General features: G+C 38.9%; 1 protein-coding gene across 27 annotated transcripts in view; it reads right to left on the bottom strand.

Annotated features, from left to right (window-relative positions):
• Positions 1–19,568, bottom strand: part of CELF6 (CUGBP Elav-like family member 6) — a 98,958-nt gene extending 79,390 nt beyond the window's left edge. For 17 of the 27 annotated variants that reach the window (XR_012487113.1, XM_074296205.1, XM_074296203.1 and 14 more), the window contains exons 1-2: positions 19,049–19,568; positions 2,656–2,738 (exon numbers count right to left, since the gene is read on the bottom strand). Coding sequence is in view for 26 of the 27 variants with exons in the window: in XM_074296205.1 (XP_074152306.1) it covers positions 2,656–2,738; positions 19,049–19,367 (402 nt within the window). In the remaining variant the exon portion in view is untranslated. The remainder of the gene's footprint in view (positions 1–2,655; positions 2,739–19,048) is intronic. The other 10 variants (XM_074296227.1, XM_074296225.1, XM_074296224.1 and 7 more) reach the window with 2 other exon arrangements.
• Between the last annotated feature and the right edge of the window lie 1,919 nt (positions 19,569–21,487).

Genomic DNA, 21,487 nt, shown 5'->3' on the forward strand with positions numbered 1-21,487 from the left:
CCAGCCAGAACCACACTTCTCCAATCCCATCCTGGGGTCCCTATAGATGAAACGAAGCTATAGTTTATGCTGGTATCACCAAGTGTCCAATCATGTGACAATGCAAAGAATAACAGATACAGAGTCAGGTTCGAATCCTGATTCTGCATCTTGCCATTTGTGTGATCTTGGCTAAGTCCCTTACCTTTTTAAGGTTTTCTCATTTCTAAAATGAGGAGGTTGGACTATATGACCTCTAAGATTCCTTCTTGTTCTGAATCTATGATACTAGGGTAGTCTCAGGATCAGAGCCAGGAATGGTTTTGAGCATCACTGCACTTCTCACAGATCACATGAATGCCTATCTTCTCTATGTCAGGTCAGTTCTGTGATGAAGATTCTTTTTTGTTCCCTTTTAAGCAAAGTCCAAATTCTTAGCCTGACATTCAAGGCTTCCACAAGTACAGGGAGGAATGAACCCTAACAAGATAAGGTAAGATAAATCTATTTAAAATATTTTACCTCTCTAGATCTGAGTTTTTTAATTATTAAAACTAGAAATTTAGATTAGATGCTTTCTAAGTTCCTTTCCATTCTAGAATTTGAACAACTTTCAAACCTTATTTCTTACACTTCTCTTATACAACACCTTTTATTCCAGTTTGGCTAATCCATTCATTATATTCTCATGAGCCTCTCTGCATTTTTCTTCATGATACTTAATAAACTTGAAATGTCCTTTCCATCTAGTTCCTATAAATTCTTCTTGGAAGCAACCTCCCCTACTCTAGGTTACATTGACCTCTTTTTGTTCTGACTTCCTACAATATTACTGTTTAAATTGCTGAAGAATCATAGAATTATCTACTTTGAGGTAGAATGAAAATTAGAGGTAATCTAGTCCAATTCTTTTATTTTGTTGTTAAGGAAACTGAGGTCATGAGTTAAGTGGCTCAAGCAATGTCATACAGATAGCGTCTGACACTTAACAAATTTTTGCTGAACCTTAATTATATGTATGTTTTGTTTTTCTGACAAGAGCCCCCTAAAGAAGTGGATCACATCTTCTCTTCTGGGTTTCCCCATCAGTGGCTAGCCCATGGCTGGGGACACAATTAACAAACAAATAAATGATAAAATTCATTCTGGAGGAAACATCATCTGAGAGAGAAGGCACATATTAGGGAGAAGACAGGAATATAAATTCTTGAACTTAGCATCAGCAACTCGGGCACATGAATGTTTCATGGAGCTAGAGCCAGACTTCCTGGAATCTAGTATTCAATTAGCACCCCTACTTGAAGGGAATATTCTTATCCCAGACTCATTAGTTTTCTACACTTATCCCTAGTATAATAGAAAGGATGTAAGATCGGAGGCAAGAGGACATAGATTCAAATTTAGTTTCTCCAGATGTAAAATGATGGGCTCTGAGGTTTCTCTTACTTCTAGACTGATGATCAAAGCTCTGCCACTTTTTATTTGTGTGACTGTAGGTAAGTCACTTTAACTCTCTGAGGTTTGGTTTCTTAATATTTCAAATGAAGAATTTAGAAGCATCTCTAAGGTACTTTCCAGCACTAGATCTTGATTCCATGATTCTTCTCCTTCTTCCAGTTATCTTTAAGTGTGAATCAGTGCAGTTTCCTGATCTCCACAAATGAGATGCCTAATTTGGTGATGAGGAACATTATTTCCCTGCTACCTGAAACCTGGGCCATTCTCTGTATTTTGTTTAATGTATGTTCATGGTTGACGAAATTATCACTAATAAAACACACAAGCACTGCCTTCCACAAAGAAGGCATCCATCATTCTTCAGACTGTGGCAAAGGGACATTCACTTTCACTGGAGGAGCAAATTGTGATGGGGTGCCAAACAAAGTTGGTAGTATGGGGAATATATCCAGGGAAGCTCTCATTTGAGCAAATTCTAAGGCCCCAATCAGATCTGCACATCTACCCACCAGGTGATTCTTCCAAGGGAACATAACATTTTGGATCTAAGCCCTAAGATTCTGAAAGTCCTCTCTCCTCCTTCCTACTCCCAAGCCAAAGTAAACAAATATCAACCTTCATCCTTTCTACTTCACTTTTTCTCTTCCCATCTCCCATCCTTCTTACCCCAGCTGCTGTTTTATCACCAGGAAATCAGAATGTATTTGATTTTTTATTTTATAAACAGAGATCAAATCCTGGAAACAATATTTAGGCCACTAGGTCTGAGAAATCTCTGATGTAGAGTTTCCTAACTTGGGGTAAAAGAAGTATTTAAAATTATTGTTGATAACTGTATTTCAGAATAATTGGTTTCCTTTCCTTTCCTTGTAATTCTATGCATTTTATGGTATACATTTGTCATTATGAGATGGAATCTATAGGCTTTACCAAATTGCTAAAAAGGTTTCATAATACAAAAAAGGTAAAGAACTCCTGATCTGAAGAATGAAAGCCAAGCACACACACCATCTCCAGATTCTCAGAAGAGACCAACATATCCTTTCCCATTACCCTGCCTTTCATCTCCATCTTGACTCAGAACAAGTACTGAGTCTTCTCAAGGCTCATGCATCATCTACACCCAAGAGTTCAAGGATGGGGACATTTCTACCCTCAAGTAATTGCCTCTTTGACTCTTTACTTCCCTCTCCCAATCCAAAATTATTTATGACTTACCCCTGGCAGGGTCTTTTGCTCATGCAGTGCACTTTGGGCTTTGAGGGCTGAGTCTCGGGCGCAGTATGTGAGGAAGGCACAGCCTGTGGAGGAAAGGATGGAACATGTCAGGGAACATAGTGTTTCCCCTCCCCCCACCTCCCTTCCCACAGATGCCTCTGTGAAAACCCTAGTTCATTATCTTCCTAGGCTTGTAGAGTCACATTTGTCTTCAATACTTCTATCTCACAACAGAGGAGATCTGACCCTCCAGGACATATGAATACATTCAATCTAATCAGCTTCCTCTAGCAGTTGGAGGCACTGTCACTAAATGTTATGTCTCTTAAACAAAAGGCCACCTACTTTAGAAAGCCTTCCTTGATGCTGCATATCCACTTAAGATATTACAGTGATTGGTCCTTCATTTGTCTCACATTGCTCTTTCTTGTGCACTCAACATTCCACGTCAAACTGACCTACTTCTGTTTCCTGTCTCCATACCCTTAAGTTCAGAATGCTCTCTCACTTCACCTCTGCCTCTTAGACTTAACTTCTTTCAAGGATCATTTCAAGTGCTTCTTCTTCCTTTCACTTTTGTTCCTGTATCCCTATACCTACCATAAAACCTGACACATAGAAGGCACTTAATAAGTGCTTGTTAAATTGAATTGAATCTCCAGGTACCATCCTAAGGATATCAGTTGTGTCCAGTTCTTCCACTTCAAAACCCACCCTTTCCTCTCATATCTTGACCCTGCTACAACACATTTATAAATGTGCATATTCATTATATGTATACCCAGCACCTTCACAAACATAGATATTCAAATAGGGGTTAAATAACCCAGAACTATTAGTGCCCCTAACACCAACTCCTGATTACCAGGTCTCTCTCTCTTTTATGACATATTTTATTGAAGATCACAAGGTTTGTCAAGTTAATTTCTAAAACTAAGTTTTATTTCCTCTCTCTCTTTTCTCCAGTAGCCTCTCCTACTGCCAGTCTCTTTGTCTCCTACTTCTTAGACTAGGGGGTTTACTCAGGTAGCCAGTCCCATCATAGAATCTGCCTTACCCTATTCCTCCATACCTCCCCTTTTCTTCCAATACTTGCAGTGCAAGAAGCTGAACGTAGAGATTTTGAAGAGGAAAGTTGGACATCTGGAAGTTCTGTGATGATGGACCCCAGAAGGATCATTATGCTTGCTCTCTCACCAATACACTTATACATAAATCTTGAAATTTGCTGAAATCCCCCTGGTTCCTGGGCCACTCACTCTATTGCTATTAAAGCTTCATTTTCATGTCTATGAATCCTCCATAACACATCATTGCCTTCCTAATAATTGTTCCATTTTTGTGTCTTCTGAGATTCTTTTAATGATGATCCAACTCCATTATCACACTTGATTCCCAAGGGTGGGAATTAAGTAAGGGGAAGGGAAGACTAGGGAGAGCAAAAGGGGATGCTGATGGAAAAACAATAGAAAGAGGAAGGTGGAGGTTGGCTAGATAAACCTCTGAAACTATGGTTGAGGAAATCTCCAGTCTGAGATTTCCACTGGCAAAAGAATGATTACTTTTCTGAGAAAGAATATAGATAATTGTCTCCAGAAAGAATATAGATAATTGTCTCCTAAGCTCACTTCCATTTACTCTTAATTTCCTTTTACTTCCTCCTGTCCCTATTCTTTCTTTTCCTGAAACAAATTAGTGTCCAGAAGTAGGCACTCTAAGGCTTATCTGCCAGGTTAATTAATCAACAAGCATTTATTAAGCTATTACACCAAACCTTGTCTGAGGATAAAATGAGAGGCAAAAACAATGCATCTACTCTTAAGAAGCTCACATCTTAATGTGGGAGACCATGTATAAATACTTATATACATACAAAATAAATACAAAGATATATTGAGGTAAGACACTAGAAGAAATAGAAATGGGGTAAGAAAAAGTCTTCGGTAGAAGATGGAATTTGAAATGGGTCTTCAAGAAAGATAGGGAAGCTGAGAGGTGGAGATGAGAAAGGAGGGGAACTGGCATGAGGCACAGCTTAGTGAAAAGCATGGAGTTGGGAGACAGAGAGCTTCCAGTAGGCCAGATCATCAAGGGGATGGAAGGGAACAAAGTGCAAAAAGATTCAAAGTAGGAAGACTTTGAAGGGCTTAAAATATCAAACTGAGGACTTTTTATTCCATCCTGGGGATATTGAGGAGCCACTGAAGCTTAGTGAGTATGGGAGGAGGAAGTAACAAGGTTAAACCTATGCTTTAGAAAAATCATTTGGGCAGCTAGAGGATGTGAAGATGTGGGAGAATTAAGGCAGGGAATACAATTAGGAGGATATTTGAATAGGCATTAGGGACATGTGAAATAAAGCCTTATATTGGATTAGGTTGTTATATGAATGGAGAGAAGGGAACATATGTAATGAAAGTAGGAAACAAACCAAGATTTGACAACACTAAAGAAAACTTGAGGCAGCTAGGTGATGCACTAGATCCCTATCTGGGATCAGAAAAGACCTTTGTTCAAATCCTGCCTCAAACCCTTCCTAGTTGTGTGACCCTCCCTGGGCAAGTCTTTGGAAAATGTAAAATCATTTTTATGTGTGATGTGCATCAAGCTAAGCATCAAGGAACAGGTGGCATGTGAGTTGGGTCTTAAAGGAAAGGAGGGACTTTAACAGGTAAAAACTGGGCCTGGATCAGTTCTGTGTATGAGAGAGAATATGAACAAAGCTAAAGAAATGAGAAAGGGCAGGATGAGGATGAGGGATGGTGAATAGTCTACTTGGACTGAATACAGAATTTGTGAAAGAGAATAGTAAAAAGCCTCGACAGGTAGATTGGAACTAAATTGTGGAAGGCCTTGAATGCCAGAGTTAGGGCTTTATATTTTATTCAATAGGCAATAAGAAATTATTGAGGTTTGAGAATTGATATAATTATAATGGTACATTAAGAATATTAACCAGGTTGGAAAATAAGCTTGCAAAAATCTACCTCAGAGGATTGTTGTAATGATAAAATGAGATAATATTTGTAAAGTAGTTTATAAACTTTAAATGCTAGTGATTATTATTTTTATTATTGTTAAAACATTAGATATATAGAATGATAGTTAGGAGTTAAGACTGAGGGTGCAAGTGACTGTAGGATGATAGTACCAGACAGTAATAGAAAAATTGGGAATAGAGGAGGGTTTGAAGAGAAAGATAATGAATTCTAGCTTCACTAATGGGCAAAAACTTAGGAAAATCCTAAAACAATCTGACAGAAATTAGGTTTAGATCATTTTATACCATATACTGCTGTCATAGTAATTGAGGAATATCCTAAAAGTTGACTTGCAAACATTGTAGCTATGAACATGTTAATTTTTGTTTTGTTAGCTTCATCGGATTTATGAAGTAGATATAAAATAACACATCACAAACAAATTAGAAGAGTAGAGAAACAATTGATTTTTGAATATATGAATGGGGAAACGTTTGTAATGAAATGAGAGACAGAATCACAGAAAATAAAAAAAAAATTATTATAAAATTATAGTTGTTTTTTTTCCCCCACAAAAACCTAACAGTTAAGGTTATAAGATAAAAAGGTAACTGAGGAAAAGAATCTTTGTAGTAATTTTATCTGATAACGTTCTCATTTCTAAGATAAATAAAGAACTGATTCAAATTTATAAGAATAACATATATCTCTTAATTGATGATTTATGATGAAGAGATATAAAGTCAGTTTTCAAGGAAAGAAATCCAAATTATCAAAAGCTATGTGAGGAAAAAAAAAAAAGCTCCAAATCACTAATAAATGTAAACCAAAGCAACATTAAATTTCTATCTTGAACTCATTAGATTAACAAAGTTGGCCAAAAATGAAAATTGCCAAATGTTTGAGGAACTGGGGGTGGGGGTGGGGGAATAAGTACATCAACAGATCTGTGAATTGGTCCAGCCATTTTGGAAAGCAATTTGGAATTGTGCCCCTGAAGGTACTAAATTTTGCATATTCTCCACCCAAAATAAACATTACTAGGTCTATACTGCCAGAGAGATCAAAGTAAGAGAAAAAGGAGCCATATATATATATAAATATTTATAGTGGTCCTTTTGTGATGGTAAAGACCTGATGGTTAAGAAGATTTTTTTTTGTCAATAGCTAAACAAATTATAGCACATGAACATAAGGGGATGTTATTGCACTATAAGAAACAGTTAAAAAAAGGGTTTTAGAAAAACCTGAAAAGATTGAAGTGAACAGATCCAGAAGAAAAATTTGTAATAAAGCAAGTTCATAAAATGAATGACTTTGAAAGACTTAGAAACTCTGTTATGAACACAATGACTTCTCATAGTCCAAGATGAAGTATGCTACCCACCCTTCTAACAGAGCTGCAATGGACTCAATATACAGAATAAAACACACATTTTTGAAACATAACCAATATAGAAGGCTGTTCTCCTGCTTGACTATTCATATTTGATATGAGTTTATTTCTTTCTTTATTGAGGTGATGGGAAAAAGAAAAAAATAAAACTGAAATAAACTGAATATAAATTTTTTAAAAAATAATGAGTTCTGTTTTGCACATGGTGAATTTGAGATGCTTTTAAGATATTCAATTCACAATGTCCAAAAGACTACTTGTAATAAGGGACTCAACCTTCTCATATCTGTGAAAAGGATTTAAGCATTTTCCCATTTTACTCTACATTCAGAAGGCACCTAAAAATTAATCAGGTTTTTGATTTATTTGGAGTACAGAGGGCTTGATGAACTTCTCTACTAACACAGACTAACATCTTCTCCTTAACTTAGTTCTTTTAAAATTTTGGAGCACTGAGAGTTTAAGAGATTTGTTTAGTCACATAGTCAATATATTTCAGAAGTGGAACTTGAATGTAGGTCTTCTTGATGCTAAGACCAGCACTTTATTCTTCATTTCAGGTTGCCTCTCTTGATTAAACTTCCTAATGCAGAACTATTTATATCATCATTTGAATTTATTTTGTCTTTCTTTGAGTCTTTAGTGTTGGCATATAATAAGTGCTTTATAAATGTTTGTTGACTGAATGCATAAGTACCTATCATACACATATTTTTAAAATAGCATTTTATTTTTCTTCTAATTACATGTATAAATAATTTTCAACATTATTTTATTTTAAAATTTGAGTTCCAAATTCTTTCCCTCTCTTAATTCCCTCCCCTCTCTCTGAGATGGTAAGCAATCTGATATGGATTATACATGTGTAAACATCATACACAAAATATTTTGCTAGACTCTACAGATAGATTTGATATGTGTTCTGCCCTTGGTATGCAACCTAATGGATCTGGAGGAGGCAAATAATTATGGGTAAACTTCATTGGGGAGGTGATGTCTAAGTTGCAAGGACTTGTAACAGATGAAAATTGATTTGGGATCAGTTCTATGTATGTTAAACAGCATGAAAAAGGCTAAAGAGATAAAGGGAAAGAATAGAGTTTGGGGAAGAAGAGTAATCAATTTTGACTAGAACACAGAACATGTTAAAGAGAATAGTAAAACACTGGATATGCAGATTGAACCCATATTGTGGAAAGCCTTGAATGCCAAGAGTTAAAACTTCATATTTTGTTCTGTAGATAATAGGAAGTCACTAATGGTTTGTGAATAGAAGAATGATACATAATTATAATGGTGCATTATGAATGTTAATCAAGTAGTAATAATAGCACACTAGGATGTGCAGACATAGGAGAATAGGAACCCTAATCATAGTTTCAGAATAGAAAAGAATGCTTGTAGTCATTTACAGACCAGAGCACAGTCCAGGAGAGCAGTGACCACACTTCTTCTTAAAGCAAACAACCTTAGAAGAACTGAAAATTTATAAATGCCCCTGACTAACTCTGAAAACAGCAGCACGAAAAACCTGACATCCTCTTCACCTCAGGAGCAGAATCCAGATTTAACATAAAGTAAAAACAATGGCCTGGGGAAATGAGAAAACCACAAAAATAAATGGCTAGATAATAGAAAGTTACATGGAAGATCAAAACATAAATTCAGCATAATACAACAAACTCAAAGCAGAAACACCCAAAGCCTCAAAGAAAAATGTGAATTGGTCTCAGACCTGTCTCCCCCAAATTCCTAGAAGAGCCCAGAAAGCTTTTTTAAAAATCAGAGAGGTAGAGGAAAAATTGGGAAAATAAGTAAGAGTAATGTAAGAAAATCATAAAAAAGAGTCAATGATTTGGTAAAGTAGTTACAAAAAATACTGAAAACAGAAAAAGCTAAAAAGTAAAAGAGGAACAAAAATTCACTGATTAAGACAAGTCCTTAAAAAGTAGAATTGGTCAAATGGAAAAGGAAATACAAAAGCTAATTGAAGAAAATAATTTCTTAAAAATTAGAATTGGGCAAGCGGAAGGTAATGTTTCCACGGGACACTTAGAAACAGTGAAACAAAATCAAAAGAATGAAAAAACAGAAAAAACTTGGAAAATAGATCAAGAAGAAATAATTTAAGAATTACTGAACTGGGGCAGCTAAGTAGCACAGTGGATAGAGCACCAGCCCTGAAGTCAGGAGGACCTGAGTTCAAATCAGATCTCCAACAATACTTCCTAGCTGTGAGACCCTGGGCAAGTCACTTAACCTCAATTGCCTCGGGGGAAAAAAGAATTACTGAACTATTTGAAAACCATGATTTTTAAAAGATCCTAGACATCACATTTTAAGAAATAATCATGAAAACTGCCCTGATATCCTAGAACCAGAAGATAAAATGGAAATTAAAAGAATCCACCAATCATCTGAAAGACCTCAAATGAAATATCTCAGAAATATTTTAACCCAATTCCATAATTTCCAGGTCAAAAAATATTGTAAGCAGTCAGAAAGAAACAATTCAAATATTGTGGAGCTACAGTCAGGACCACATAAGATTTACCAGCTTCTCCATTAAAGGACTGAAAGACTTGGAATAAGCTCTTCCAGAGGACAAAGGATCTAGGATTACAAGCAAGAGTCCCCTACCCAGCAAAATTTTACCCAGGGGAAAAATAGATATTTAATGAAATAGAAAACATTCAAGTATTTCTGAGGAAAAGACCAGAGCTGAACAGAAAATATGACTTTCAAATACATGACAAGAGAAACATAAAAAAGTAAAGAGAAAAGAGAAATTATAAGAGATTCAATAAAGTCAAAGTGTTTGCATTGTTTTATGGGAAGATGATACCTATAACTCCTAAGAACGTTCTCATTATTGGAGCAATTAGAAGGAATATACATGGACAGAGGACAGAGGTCTGAGTTGGCTATGATGGAATGATATCTACAAAAAAAACAAAATTAAGGGGTAAGAAAGAGGAATGCAGTGAAATAAGAGGAAAGGAAGAGGTAAAATGGTATAAATTGTCTCATAAAAAAGCATGAAATAACTTTTATAATAAAGTGAAAAAAGAAGGGTTGTGGCAGACAAGGCTTGACTCTTACTCTCAAAGAGGATATACATACTCAATTGGGAATAAAAATCTCTCTTACCCTATATGGAAGTAGGAGAGGAAAGGCATAGGAGAAAGAGGACAGAGCTAATAGAAGAGAGGGCAGATTGGGAGGGAAATAGAAGCAAAACACTTCTGAGGAGGGAAAGGATAAAAGGAGAGAGAGAGAAGGATAAATGAGAGGAAATAGGTTGAGGAGAACTACACAGTAATCATAATTATGAAAAAAATTACAGCAAGTTTCTCTGATAATGTTCTTAACCCTCAAATATATAGAAAATGGAGTCAACATTATAAGAATACAAATCATTCCGAAACTGATGGTCAAAAATTTTCATATGAAGAAATTAAAGCTATCTGTAATCATATGAAAAAATGTTCTAAATTACTATTGATTAGAGAAATATAAATTAAAACAACTTGGAAGTACGACATTATGCCTATCAAATGGGCTAATATGGCAGAAAAGAAAAATGATAAATGTTGGAGGTGATGTGGGAAAATTAGGACACTAAAATATTGTTAATGGAGTTGTGAATTGATCCAATCATTCTGGAGAGCAATTTGGAACTATGCCCAAAGAGCTATAAAACCATGCATATCCTTGAGCCAGCAAAACTACTAGTAGATCTATATCCTAAAGAGATTTTTTTTTTTTTTTAAAGGGAAAGGATTTTATGTGTGCAAAAGTATTTATAGCAACTTTTTTCATGGCGGCAAAGAATTAGAAACTGAAGGGATACCTATCAGATCAGGAATGGCTGAATAAGTTATGATTATGTGATTGCAATAAAATACAACTGTAAATAAGAAATGATGAGCTCTTAGAAAAACCTGAAGGGCTTAGATAAATTGATTCAAAGTAAAGTAGCAGAACCAGAAGAACAGTGTACAGAGTAACAGCAATATTGTATGATAATTGATTTTAAATGATTTAGATATTCTCTGTAATACAATAATCCAAGACAATTCTGAAAAACTGATTATGAAAAATGTTATCCATTTCCAGAGAAAGAACTGATGAAATATGAATGCAGATTGAAACATTTTTATTAAAGCTTTTTATTTCCAAAACATATGCATGGATAATTTTTCATCAAAAACCTTGTGTTCCAATTTTCTCCATCTTCCCCCCATCCTTTCTCCTAAATGGCAAGTAATTCAATATATGAAGCATTTTTTAAAAAATCCTTTCTTTTTTAATCTGTTTTCTTTTATAACATAACTAATATGAAAATATATTTCATTATAACTTATATAACATATAACCTATGTCAAATTCTTGTCTTCTCAATAGGGAGGGAGAGAATTTGGAATTCAACATTTAAAAATGAATTTTAAAATAGTTTTTACATATAATTGAAAAAAATAAGATTTTTTTTTTTTAAAGAGGAGGATACATCACTTGTCAAATATGCCATAATGAAGATTCCTTTCGTGTATAAGTCAAATTGGATGGATACTGAGATTCCTCTCAATTCAAATTATGTGATTCTTTGAAGGATCAAAGAAAAATCCAAGGTTATACCTTTGAAGCTTGAGAGATTAGGGAAATTGCATCACCACCAACATAGAGAAAATGGGGAAAGGCAATTTTTAAAAATGGGAATGATGAATTTAGTTTTAGACGTGTTAAGTTGGAGGTGTCAGTGGGACATCTAAGTAGAGATGTCCAATAAATAGGCTTTTTGGGGGGTTTCTTTTCTTTTTTTTAAGTTATACACATACATTCATTTTTACATATTTTTATATGAATCATGTTGGTTAAGAAAAATTAGAGCAAAAAGGAAAACCCAGAAAAACCTGGGGAAAAAAAGTGAAAATTGTATGCTTTGACCTGTATTTAGTCTCCATAGTTCTCTCTCTGGACGTAGATGGAATTTTTTCCAACCAAAGTTTATTGGGATTGCTTTGGATCACTGAATTGCTGAGAAGAGCCAAGTCTATCATAGTTGATCATCTCACAATTTTGCTTTTGCTCTGTTATGTTTCCCTAGTTCTGCTTGCTTCATTCAGCATCAGTTCATGTAAATCTTTCCAAGTCTTTCTAAAATAACCCTGTTCAATATTTCATATAGAATGATAATATTCCATTACTTTCATATACCATATATCTATAAGTAGGCTTAAATTCAGTATTAGAGCTCTGAGAGGGTGAGGTTGGAGTTACAGATTTAAGTGTCAAGAGCATATAGATGATTATTAAAGGCCTGGGGGAGGAGTAGATCAGCAATGGTCAAAATATAAAGAGAAAAGAAAGTTCTTGTACACTACCTTGGAGAATACCATACTTAAAGGATGAAAGAAGGATATGGAACCATCAAAAAAAAAAAGTGAGGAAGCAATCAGAGAAGTAGAAAGAGAACCATAATTTAGTATTCAAAAATCAGGGAGAGGAGAAGTGTCAAAAAGAAGGGGGTAGTTTACAATGCCTAATATTTCAGAGAATGGAAGGAAAATGAGGACAAAAAAAATCCATTTGATTTAGTGTTAAAGTGTAGTAGTGATATTAAGGAAAGCAGTTTCAGTAGAATAACGAGGAAACCATATTATAAAGAATAGAGTGGGGCAGCTAGATGGCATAGTGGATAGAGTACTACCCCTGTAGTCAGGAGGATGTGAGTTCAAATCTGGCCTCAGACACTTAATACTTCCTAACTGTATAACCCTGGGCAAGCCTCAGCAAAAAAAAATAAAGAATGGAGTGAATGAGTAAAGAAATAGGGGGAGAGAATCTGTATTGGCCATTCTCATGGAATGGATGACTGACTAGGTCTATTTTTTTATTCTTAGGGTATTTCAATTCCTTTCCTAACTTCTGCAGTGTGTGTGTGTGATGGATATACATGTATGTAACTACTCATGATAATGTGAGTGTACTTACATTTTTGTCTGTAAGTGACTTTGTCAGATAAATGGAAAGGTGTCCACTCGGACTGGGGAGAAGAGTCATAGGATTATAGAATCAAAGGTGATTGAATTGTCAACATTTCTTGGACCTTGCTATTAACTTCTTTGTCAAAGAAAACCTCTCTATCATCCATAGGTTTTTTTAGTCTCTTCCAATCTCTGGACTTCAGTTTCCTTAACTCATGAGAAGGCTAAATTAGATGATCTTTAAAGTACCTTTTGCTTTAATATTTTAAGTCTAGGTATTATGAAACCAATTTTTTTTTAGATAAGAAAAATAAGGTTTATTATGAAACCATTTTAGGTTAAGGGTAGCTAGATGGGATAGTGGTTAAAAGGTTGGTCTTAGAGTCTTAGTATTTGTAAAAAGTGTTCAGCATAGTGCTTGGAGGATAGCAGATATTATATAAATGCTTATTTATCACCCACACCCACACACACATACTTTCCCATATGTGTATGAGAAAATGTGTAAGAGAAAGTTCAATTGTATATTTCTTCAGCTGTGTATGCACAATTGTACTCTGTATGACTGCATATGAAGATATTTGTGTACCTGTGATTTCATATATATCTCTCAGTCAACAAGCATTTAGTAAGTGCCTATGTGTGTGTATGTGTTCATCTTTGATACTGTGTGTTTACAGATATTAGAGAATTTCTATCATTTCCCTCTCTGTTTTGCTCACATTGAAGTGAAAAGAGCAGGTGCTGATATTCTCTCTCCTTGCCCTCCATTCACATCTATCTCTCTTTGTTCTGTTTTTAGATGTTTTCACTCACTTTCTTCACTGCCTCTGCTCTGTTAACCAGATCTGTTCCAGAAACTACACGTCAGAATTTTCATTCTGGGATCAAATTGCATTGCAACAGTTAGCGGTGATAAGGTTAAGTTTTCCTCCTCTCACTGCGTTTTTCCTACTTCCATGATAGGACAGAATCTTTCTGACAATGAAAAATGAAGTCTAGGTTGGGGATTGGAGATCTGCTGGACATCCTGTGGCAGGCTCTGAGAAAGGCAGATGGAAGGATAGCAATCAAGCATTCTCAGGTGAGGTCTGGCTTTCTTGGATCTGCTTCCCTATATTTTATCCTGAAGAATGGCGGCTCAAACTAAGGAACTCAATATTTAGAAAAGGAATTAGGAAGTTACCTCAAAGATACTTTCTCTTCCCAGGTTCAACTTAGCCACATCATTTTCTCAATGCTGTCTCAAAAATAGCCTGATCCTGTCATCCTTGACACTTGAAGTATGTGGGCTCCATTTTCCCTTTTCCATGATCTATGGAGTCACATGTTGACTCTTTTAAAGTGATATTAACAACAGCAAACAACTTCCTTTTAGGAAAAGCTAAATATTTAATGAATTAAATTGACATGGATGCATTTTTAATATTGGCACAATTAAAACTGCTGGATGATTAAGTATTAATGACTCTAAATAAGTGCAATCAGGTCAACTTCAAATAGAATGAACTCAGTGGTGAGAGGTGAGAGATAAGGGCAGTTCTGAGCAGAACTAATAAACAAGCCAAATACATATGAACCACCAGCAACAATTTAACTTGGTGTTTGTTTAACAATCTTTAGACTTTTGTGCTTATTTATTTCATTCAGCCAAGGATTGAGGGGAAAATCATTAGCATGTCTGGCTTTTTTCAATCATGGGGAAGAGAATGGAAACTCTCAAACTGGATCTTGCAGATTGGATGATATTAAATGACATTATTCTGATTTTCAGAAATACAATTTACTATTTCAGATCAAAATATTACTTCTTCTCTTCAAGACAGGGTATAATGGCACAGGGATCCCTTGATGTGCTTATTCTCCAAGGGTCTACCCATGGCCTTCTTCTCTTCCTGTATAAAGGACTCTGATACTGGAAATTCGAGTTCTAAAACCCAGACCTTAATAGGCATTTCTACACAGATGTTCCACCAGCATCTCTAATTCAAAATGTCTAAAACCTTATGTTTTTCCCCCTAAAACCTATTTTTAAAATTTCTGCGTGTGTCACTATTTACCCCATTTCCTAAGATCAAAGCTTTTGGTTTTCAATTCTTCCATTGTCTCATGTCTCATATCTATTCAGTTACCAAAGTCTGTCGATTCTACTCTTGAAATATTCATCCTTTCTTCTTCCTCCCACTGTCATTATGTAGAAAAGGCCCTTTTTACCATTCATGCAAACTGTTAACAATAGATTTCTCACATGTCTTCTTCCCTCTACTACACAATCTATCCTTCATATAGCTGCCAGAATAATATTTCTAAGTGATAAATCTATTTGGTCGTGTTGTTTTCTGTTCAAAAAGTTTCAGTGGCTCTCCATTGCCTTGGGTAAAGTTCATAATCTTCCTGACATACAAAATCTTCCACAGTCAGCACCACCTTATTTTTCTGGTCATTTCATTATTAAATTTTCCTACATCAGTTTAGTACTCTAGACAAATTGGACCCCACTCTGGCTACTGAACATACTGTGTGCTTTCAAGCCCACCAAGTTTTACTCATGATGTTTCAAGTGAATCAAATATGCTTTCTTCCTGTCTTCTCCTAATGGTTCTTACCCATATTTTAAGATCTAATTCGAAGCTGCCTCCTCCATGAAGATTGCTGTGATCTCTCTGGATTAGGAATGACTTTCACTGTTTGGCTTTTTTGTTTTACACTTCTCTAATGCACTAATTACATATTTTACTGAATAATCATTTGTGTTAAAGAACTATAAACTTTGTGAGGGCAGAAACCTTATCTTATTTAAATTTTGTGTCTTTGTGGGTATTTAGCCAAGTCCTTTATTGAAAGTAAAGGTATTTACTGGAAGTAGGTATTGTTTGTTGAGTGAATTGTTAAATAATTGAAATAATCTTAAAACTTTGGGAGCCTTAGAAGTCATCTAAACTTTCAGCTTCCAGATGAAGAAAATGAGGTCCAGAAAGAAAAAAAGATGTGCCTGAGACTGCACAGCTCTTAATAAGAGTAATAACTGACATTCACACAGTCTTTTGCCATTCTTCAAAATGCTTTTCATATGAAATATGAAAAATTAGTAAAAGCCCAATTTACCTTTAATAAGCTTAGTTTTCCTGAGAAAGAAAGGCAATAGATTATGATTTCTATTTTATAGGTGAGAAAACTGAGAGAGAAGTTACACACTCAAGATGATATGGCAAAGGAGTGGTCAAACCAATGCCAGAGTCCAGAAATCCTCACTCTTAGGTTACTTTCTTCTGCTATACCATGATGCTTTCCTTATATAACCATTTTACTTCAGGGGCTAAGAGAAAATTAGTAAGGGTTTTGGTTCTTGAAAGATGAGGATTTCAAGAGGTCCCTTTGAATGAGTCTGTCAGGCAAGATCTTCCCAGACAAAGCTCCCCTACATTAGTCTGCTTGACCAATGAACTTTAGGTCTAATACTATTTGAATCCCTAGTCCTAATCAAATGTGTATTAGCTACCTCCATGATCATTATCTCAGATATCAGAAAAGATTCAATGGCCCCCTTTAACATTTTAAAAGCAAAGGGTTTTTCCTATGTTTTGATTGAAGCAAGCTCTTGAATTTAAGTTTCATCAGGACTTCTAGACATTAAGTTCCCTTTTGGAAAAGAAGGCTGTGTGTGTGTGTGTGTGTGTGTGTGTGTGTGTGTGTGTGTGTGTCTGTGTCTGTGTCTGTGACAGAGAAACAGATATGGACAGGTGGATTCATAAGACAGATAGCCAGATAGTCAGTTAAGGAAGCAGACCAATAGATAGATATATAGTGAGTCAGCCAGAAACACAAGCTGAAAGTACTGCTAGATAGCAAGATAATTGGGCATATTGAAAAATGGATAGAAAGATAGCCAAATGGAAGAGACTCAGACAGAGAGATAGATGGAGGGAAATAGGAATGGATAGGCAGAAAGAATTAAATGGATTGATAGATGAAAACTGTTAAGTATGGATGAATGGAGGGAAGGGGGAAGAATGGGAAAGAAGAAAGAAGGTATAGATGGACAGGAAGATAGGCAGAGGGTCATATAGCTATATGGTGGCTTTTAGAAGGAATTTGGCTTGGATGAGGAGGGGTTTGTCCTATTGCACAGTATTATTATTTTTTCTTTGGAACCTAGGGCAGCACAGAAAGGGGAAGTCGCTTCCTTGGGAGGAAAGGAAAGTGAGAGATGTCCCTTTCCTGTTCTGTCCTGAAATCACTGCTACTTCTCAGGAATCTTCTCACTAAGGGAAGCTTTCCTCCCAAGAGAAGATGCCTAAATAGAGCAGGGGGAAGGTGTAGAGTAGGGGGCTCTTAGGTACAACTTCTATATCAAAGATTCCTTTGCTCTTGGCTCAACTATCACCCTTTAGCCTCTTTTCTCTTGGGCTTTTCAGAGAAAAATAACTCAAAACATTTCCACTTTAAATGTTATCTGAAGAAAATGATTAGGAAGTGTTATAGGTTCCCTCCCACAATAACAACAGAACTCAAAGGCTGCAGATGCCAACAACATGCCTCCCAGATTCTAGGCCCTCTCTTCGGTTTCAGTGTTGCGCTGGCTTCTCGAACTTGTTTCCTGTCACTTCCCTGGGCTGACTTTTTCCCTGGATGTAAACAAGCCACCTCCCTCCCTCCCACATACCCCACCCAGATGAAGGGGTGTGGCCAGCAAGACAGCCCCAGCCCCCTCTCCCAACCCATTCCAGCTGAGTTCCCAGGAGTCTGTGGATGGGTCAGGAAAGGAGTTGGGGGGGGGGAGAGGAAATGGCATTAGGTGTGACTAGCAGATGAGCAGGTGTCTGAAGACACAGACGATCTGCTTTCTCTTTAAGCTCACCCCCTTTCTCAATCAAAACCACTCAGGCTAACTCCTTCCACTTTTCCCAGCCCCAAATCCAGCCTCCAGATGAGTTTCTGAGGGAAGTGGGGGAGGGGAGAGGGAGAATCAGGGAGAGATAAAGAGGATTTAGAAGGTGCAGAAGGAGGAGCAAGGGGGGGGTGCAGGGAAGAAAGCACAAGAGGAATAGAGAAGGGGGGATAAGGGAGGCATTCAAGGACTGGATTAGAAGATAAAAGCAAGTATGAGTGAGTGAAGTAGGCTTAAGGGAAGTTGGGGACAGTTGATAGAGTTGGGATTAAGAAGGCAGTAGGGGGTGGAGTTGACAGATCAGTGTTCCAAATTGGAGTCTGAGGACATTGGGCAAAGGGCTTTTGGGGGTTCAGTCAGGAGTATGTATGGGTCCTGAAAGGGGATTGGAACTTAAACTTAAAAAAAAAAGAAAAAAAAAAGGCATTGGGAAGCAAAGGGTTAGTTAGGTTAGGCCCCATCAATCTGAAAGTGGGAGCCTTGGGTTTTGGAAATTGTCATCTTCATGTTTTGTTTGGAAGAGGAAGTTTAGGGCCTGGACTGAAGGAATTGGAGTTGGGGTCTGAGAATCAAAGAAACTGTCTCAAATTGAAGTTCAAGATATTCGGGGAAATGGTTTGTACTTGGATTTCAAACAGGGTTTGGGGTATTCGGAAGGAAGGGTTAAGATACTAAGTAATGATATTAGGACCGGAGATGAGAACAGGCTGCGGGGTTAGAGAGTGGCAAGATCCAAAGGGGTGCTAGAATAAGGTTGAGTATGGGCTTCTGGATTTAGGGAACCCGGTTACAGGGTATTCAGCAGAGACTTTTGGGGGTTGTGGAATCCAGCGTGGAGGGTGCAGGCAAGATTTGGAGAGCCTCGAGGGCTCCAAGGCCTGAGAAAGGGGACGGGGTTTCCAGGGTGTCAGTAACGGCAGTGGGGTGAGGGATCACGTGTAGGACGTCCGGAGTGTGGGGGACGGGTTCTGGAGTGGGTGTGATCCGAGGAACGGAATGGGAAGTTCGGGGTTTGGGGTGGTGGATGTCCGGCGTCTGGAGTGGAGGGTGGGCAGGGTGGTGAGGGAGCTGGAGTTGGGGGAGGTTGGAGGTCTGATGTGGGGGGCTCCGGAATGAGTCGGGGTCCGTTTCGGCAGCCCACCTTTGTGCACACCCGTGAACCTGTCCTTCAGCACCGTCAGCTCGTAGATTTTGCCGAACTCCTCAAACAGGGGCTTGAGATCCTTCTCGTCCAGGTTCCGGGGAATCTGCCCCACAAACAGCTTGATGGCGTCGTGGTCCTTCATGGGGATCACGGGGCCGGGGCCGTGCCCAGGGCTGAGCCCGGTCATCCTGCCCGAGCCCCCGCCGCCGCCGCCACCACCGCCACCACCGCCGCCGCCGCCGCCGCTGTCCGTGGTGCTGAAGCCGGGGCCGGGGCCGGCTGGCGGCGCCGATACTCCGTTGGGCACCGCGGCCATGTCCCCCCTCCCCCCTCCCCGACCCCGCCCCCCACCCCCCCAGCTGCCCGGGGGCCACACGCCCGCCCACCGGGTCCTGCTGCCCTCGCTGCGGGGGGCGGGGGGGGCAAGAGGAAAAGGGGGGCGGGTCCCGCTGTGTTCGCTTTCTCTCTCTGGCTCCTTTCCTCTCCCCCAGCTCCCTTCCCGTGCTCTCTCCGAGCCCCCCTCTCCTCCTCTTCTCTCTCTGTCGCTCGCTCGCTCTTAGTCCTCCCCGCCTCCTCCCCTCCTCCCTCCTCCCCCCACCCCCCTCCCTCCCTCAGCGCAGCTGCCGCTGCCACAGTGCCTGATGACGTCAACACCTGCTGGCCCCGGACCCTAACGCAAGCGATTAGCATAATGAGGGAGCTTCGTCCAATCAGAAGGGAAGCTGGCAGGGGCCAGGTCCGGGGCGGGGCGGGGGAGGCGGGTGGGGAGGTGGGGAAGAGGAGGTATGGGGAGGGGAGCCGCCTGGGCGCGACGCTTGCTATGGCAACAGAAGCGCGGGGAGGGGAGGAGGGCGGTGTGCGTAGAGAGCTTGTGAGTGCTTCGTGAGTGCTGTGACAGTGTCGTGTGTGTACGTGGTGGTGTGCCCTGGGGGGCGAGGGGACATCGGCAGAGTGGGAGCGGTCCCCGTTTGCACGTTCTCTGCTTCAGGAGGAATAACAACCTGCACGTCTCCGGGGACGGTCCCACCGAGTCACGCAGCCCCGCGGGGCGGGCCCAGCGCACACGGCGCTGGCTTTTTGCTCTCCGTGCGGTCGCCTTGCTTTGGAGATCCATCTCTTACATTCACAGTCACCTGTGGGTTCCCCTTCATTTGCCAGGAACTTCCAGATGACAAAATCTCCAAACTAGTAGACTGAATTTTAGCGCGAGGGGCGGAGATGAATGGGCCCGAGCCCATGGAACCCAGGGAGTCTTAACAAATCCAGGGGAAGGGGCCGTTTCCTAGGGGCGTTTACCTGGGACAGGGGGATGCTCAGGAGGAAAAGAGCAGCATCTCAGAGCAGAAACGCCCAAGACAGAGAAGTGGCCACAGCATCTATTCGATAAAAAGTTCTGGGATCTGCTGATTAGGGCAGACAGAAGTGAGAAACTGAGGCAAAGGAAAAAGGGGAAAGAATAGACTGGGTTTAACGGTTGCTATGGAGAAGGCAGTAAAAATGTTAACTTCTAAAGGGAAGCAGGAACATGTCGAATGATCTTTGGTGGCGACACACAAACCTTTCTTTGTATCTAGTGCTCATCCCAATGTCTGGCATGCAGTAAGTGTTTAATAAATGCTTGTTTACTGATTTACTGGAAAAAAAAACACATATCACACATAACAGATACACACAAACAGATATAATCATAGTACTGTGTTCAGAGACTCACCCACAGGTGTATGAACAGGTGTTAGAATTCACATTCTACATAGATGAAAGGCCTTGAGTTGATGTCCTATAAGAACTGGTTATGTTCAAACTAGGGAATTCTGGGGGGGGGGTACATGATAGCGGACTAAAAGTAATTTAAGGCTGTTTTGTGGAGGTTTGATTAGACTCCTTCTTTTAGCCCAAGAGGACAGAACCAGGACCAAAAAGTAGAAGCTGCAAAGAAGTAAATTTAGATCTGATGTAAGGAAAACTTAACAATTAGAGAGATCATGATGTGAATGGTCTGCCTTTAAAAGACTGGGAATCTTCCTTCCTCATTAGTCTTCAAGAAGAAACTGTATATGTTGCATTTGCAACATTTGTGGTAGTGAGAATTTCTTCAAGACACTGCTTAGACTCAGTGATTGCAAGCTTCATGTTCTATAATTCTGGGCCCCTATACTTCACGTGAGAAAATGCATGTCATTAACATTAGATACATTGTTATTTATATAAAGAGAGGCTAGCCTGAACCCTATCCATAGCTCATGGGCTTGTGAGCTGTGTTTCTAATCCTAGCAATAGGCTATACTGAGCCCTTGGTATTCTGTCAGTCTCTGTGAGGGGAAGAAGAAAGAATTGAGGAAGATGAGACTGATCTATTGTCAGATCCTAAGGTTTATAGACTACATGACTCTCTTAAGACCTTCTAATTTGATAATTAGCTCCGCCCTCCACATCCAG

The sequence above is a fragment of the Sminthopsis crassicaudata genome, chromosome 2 (genome assembly GCF_048593235.1).
Source record: "Sminthopsis crassicaudata isolate SCR6 chromosome 2, ASM4859323v1, whole genome shotgun sequence".
In the NCBI taxonomy this organism is placed as follows: Eukaryota; Metazoa; Chordata; class Mammalia; order Dasyuromorphia; family Dasyuridae; genus Sminthopsis; species Sminthopsis crassicaudata.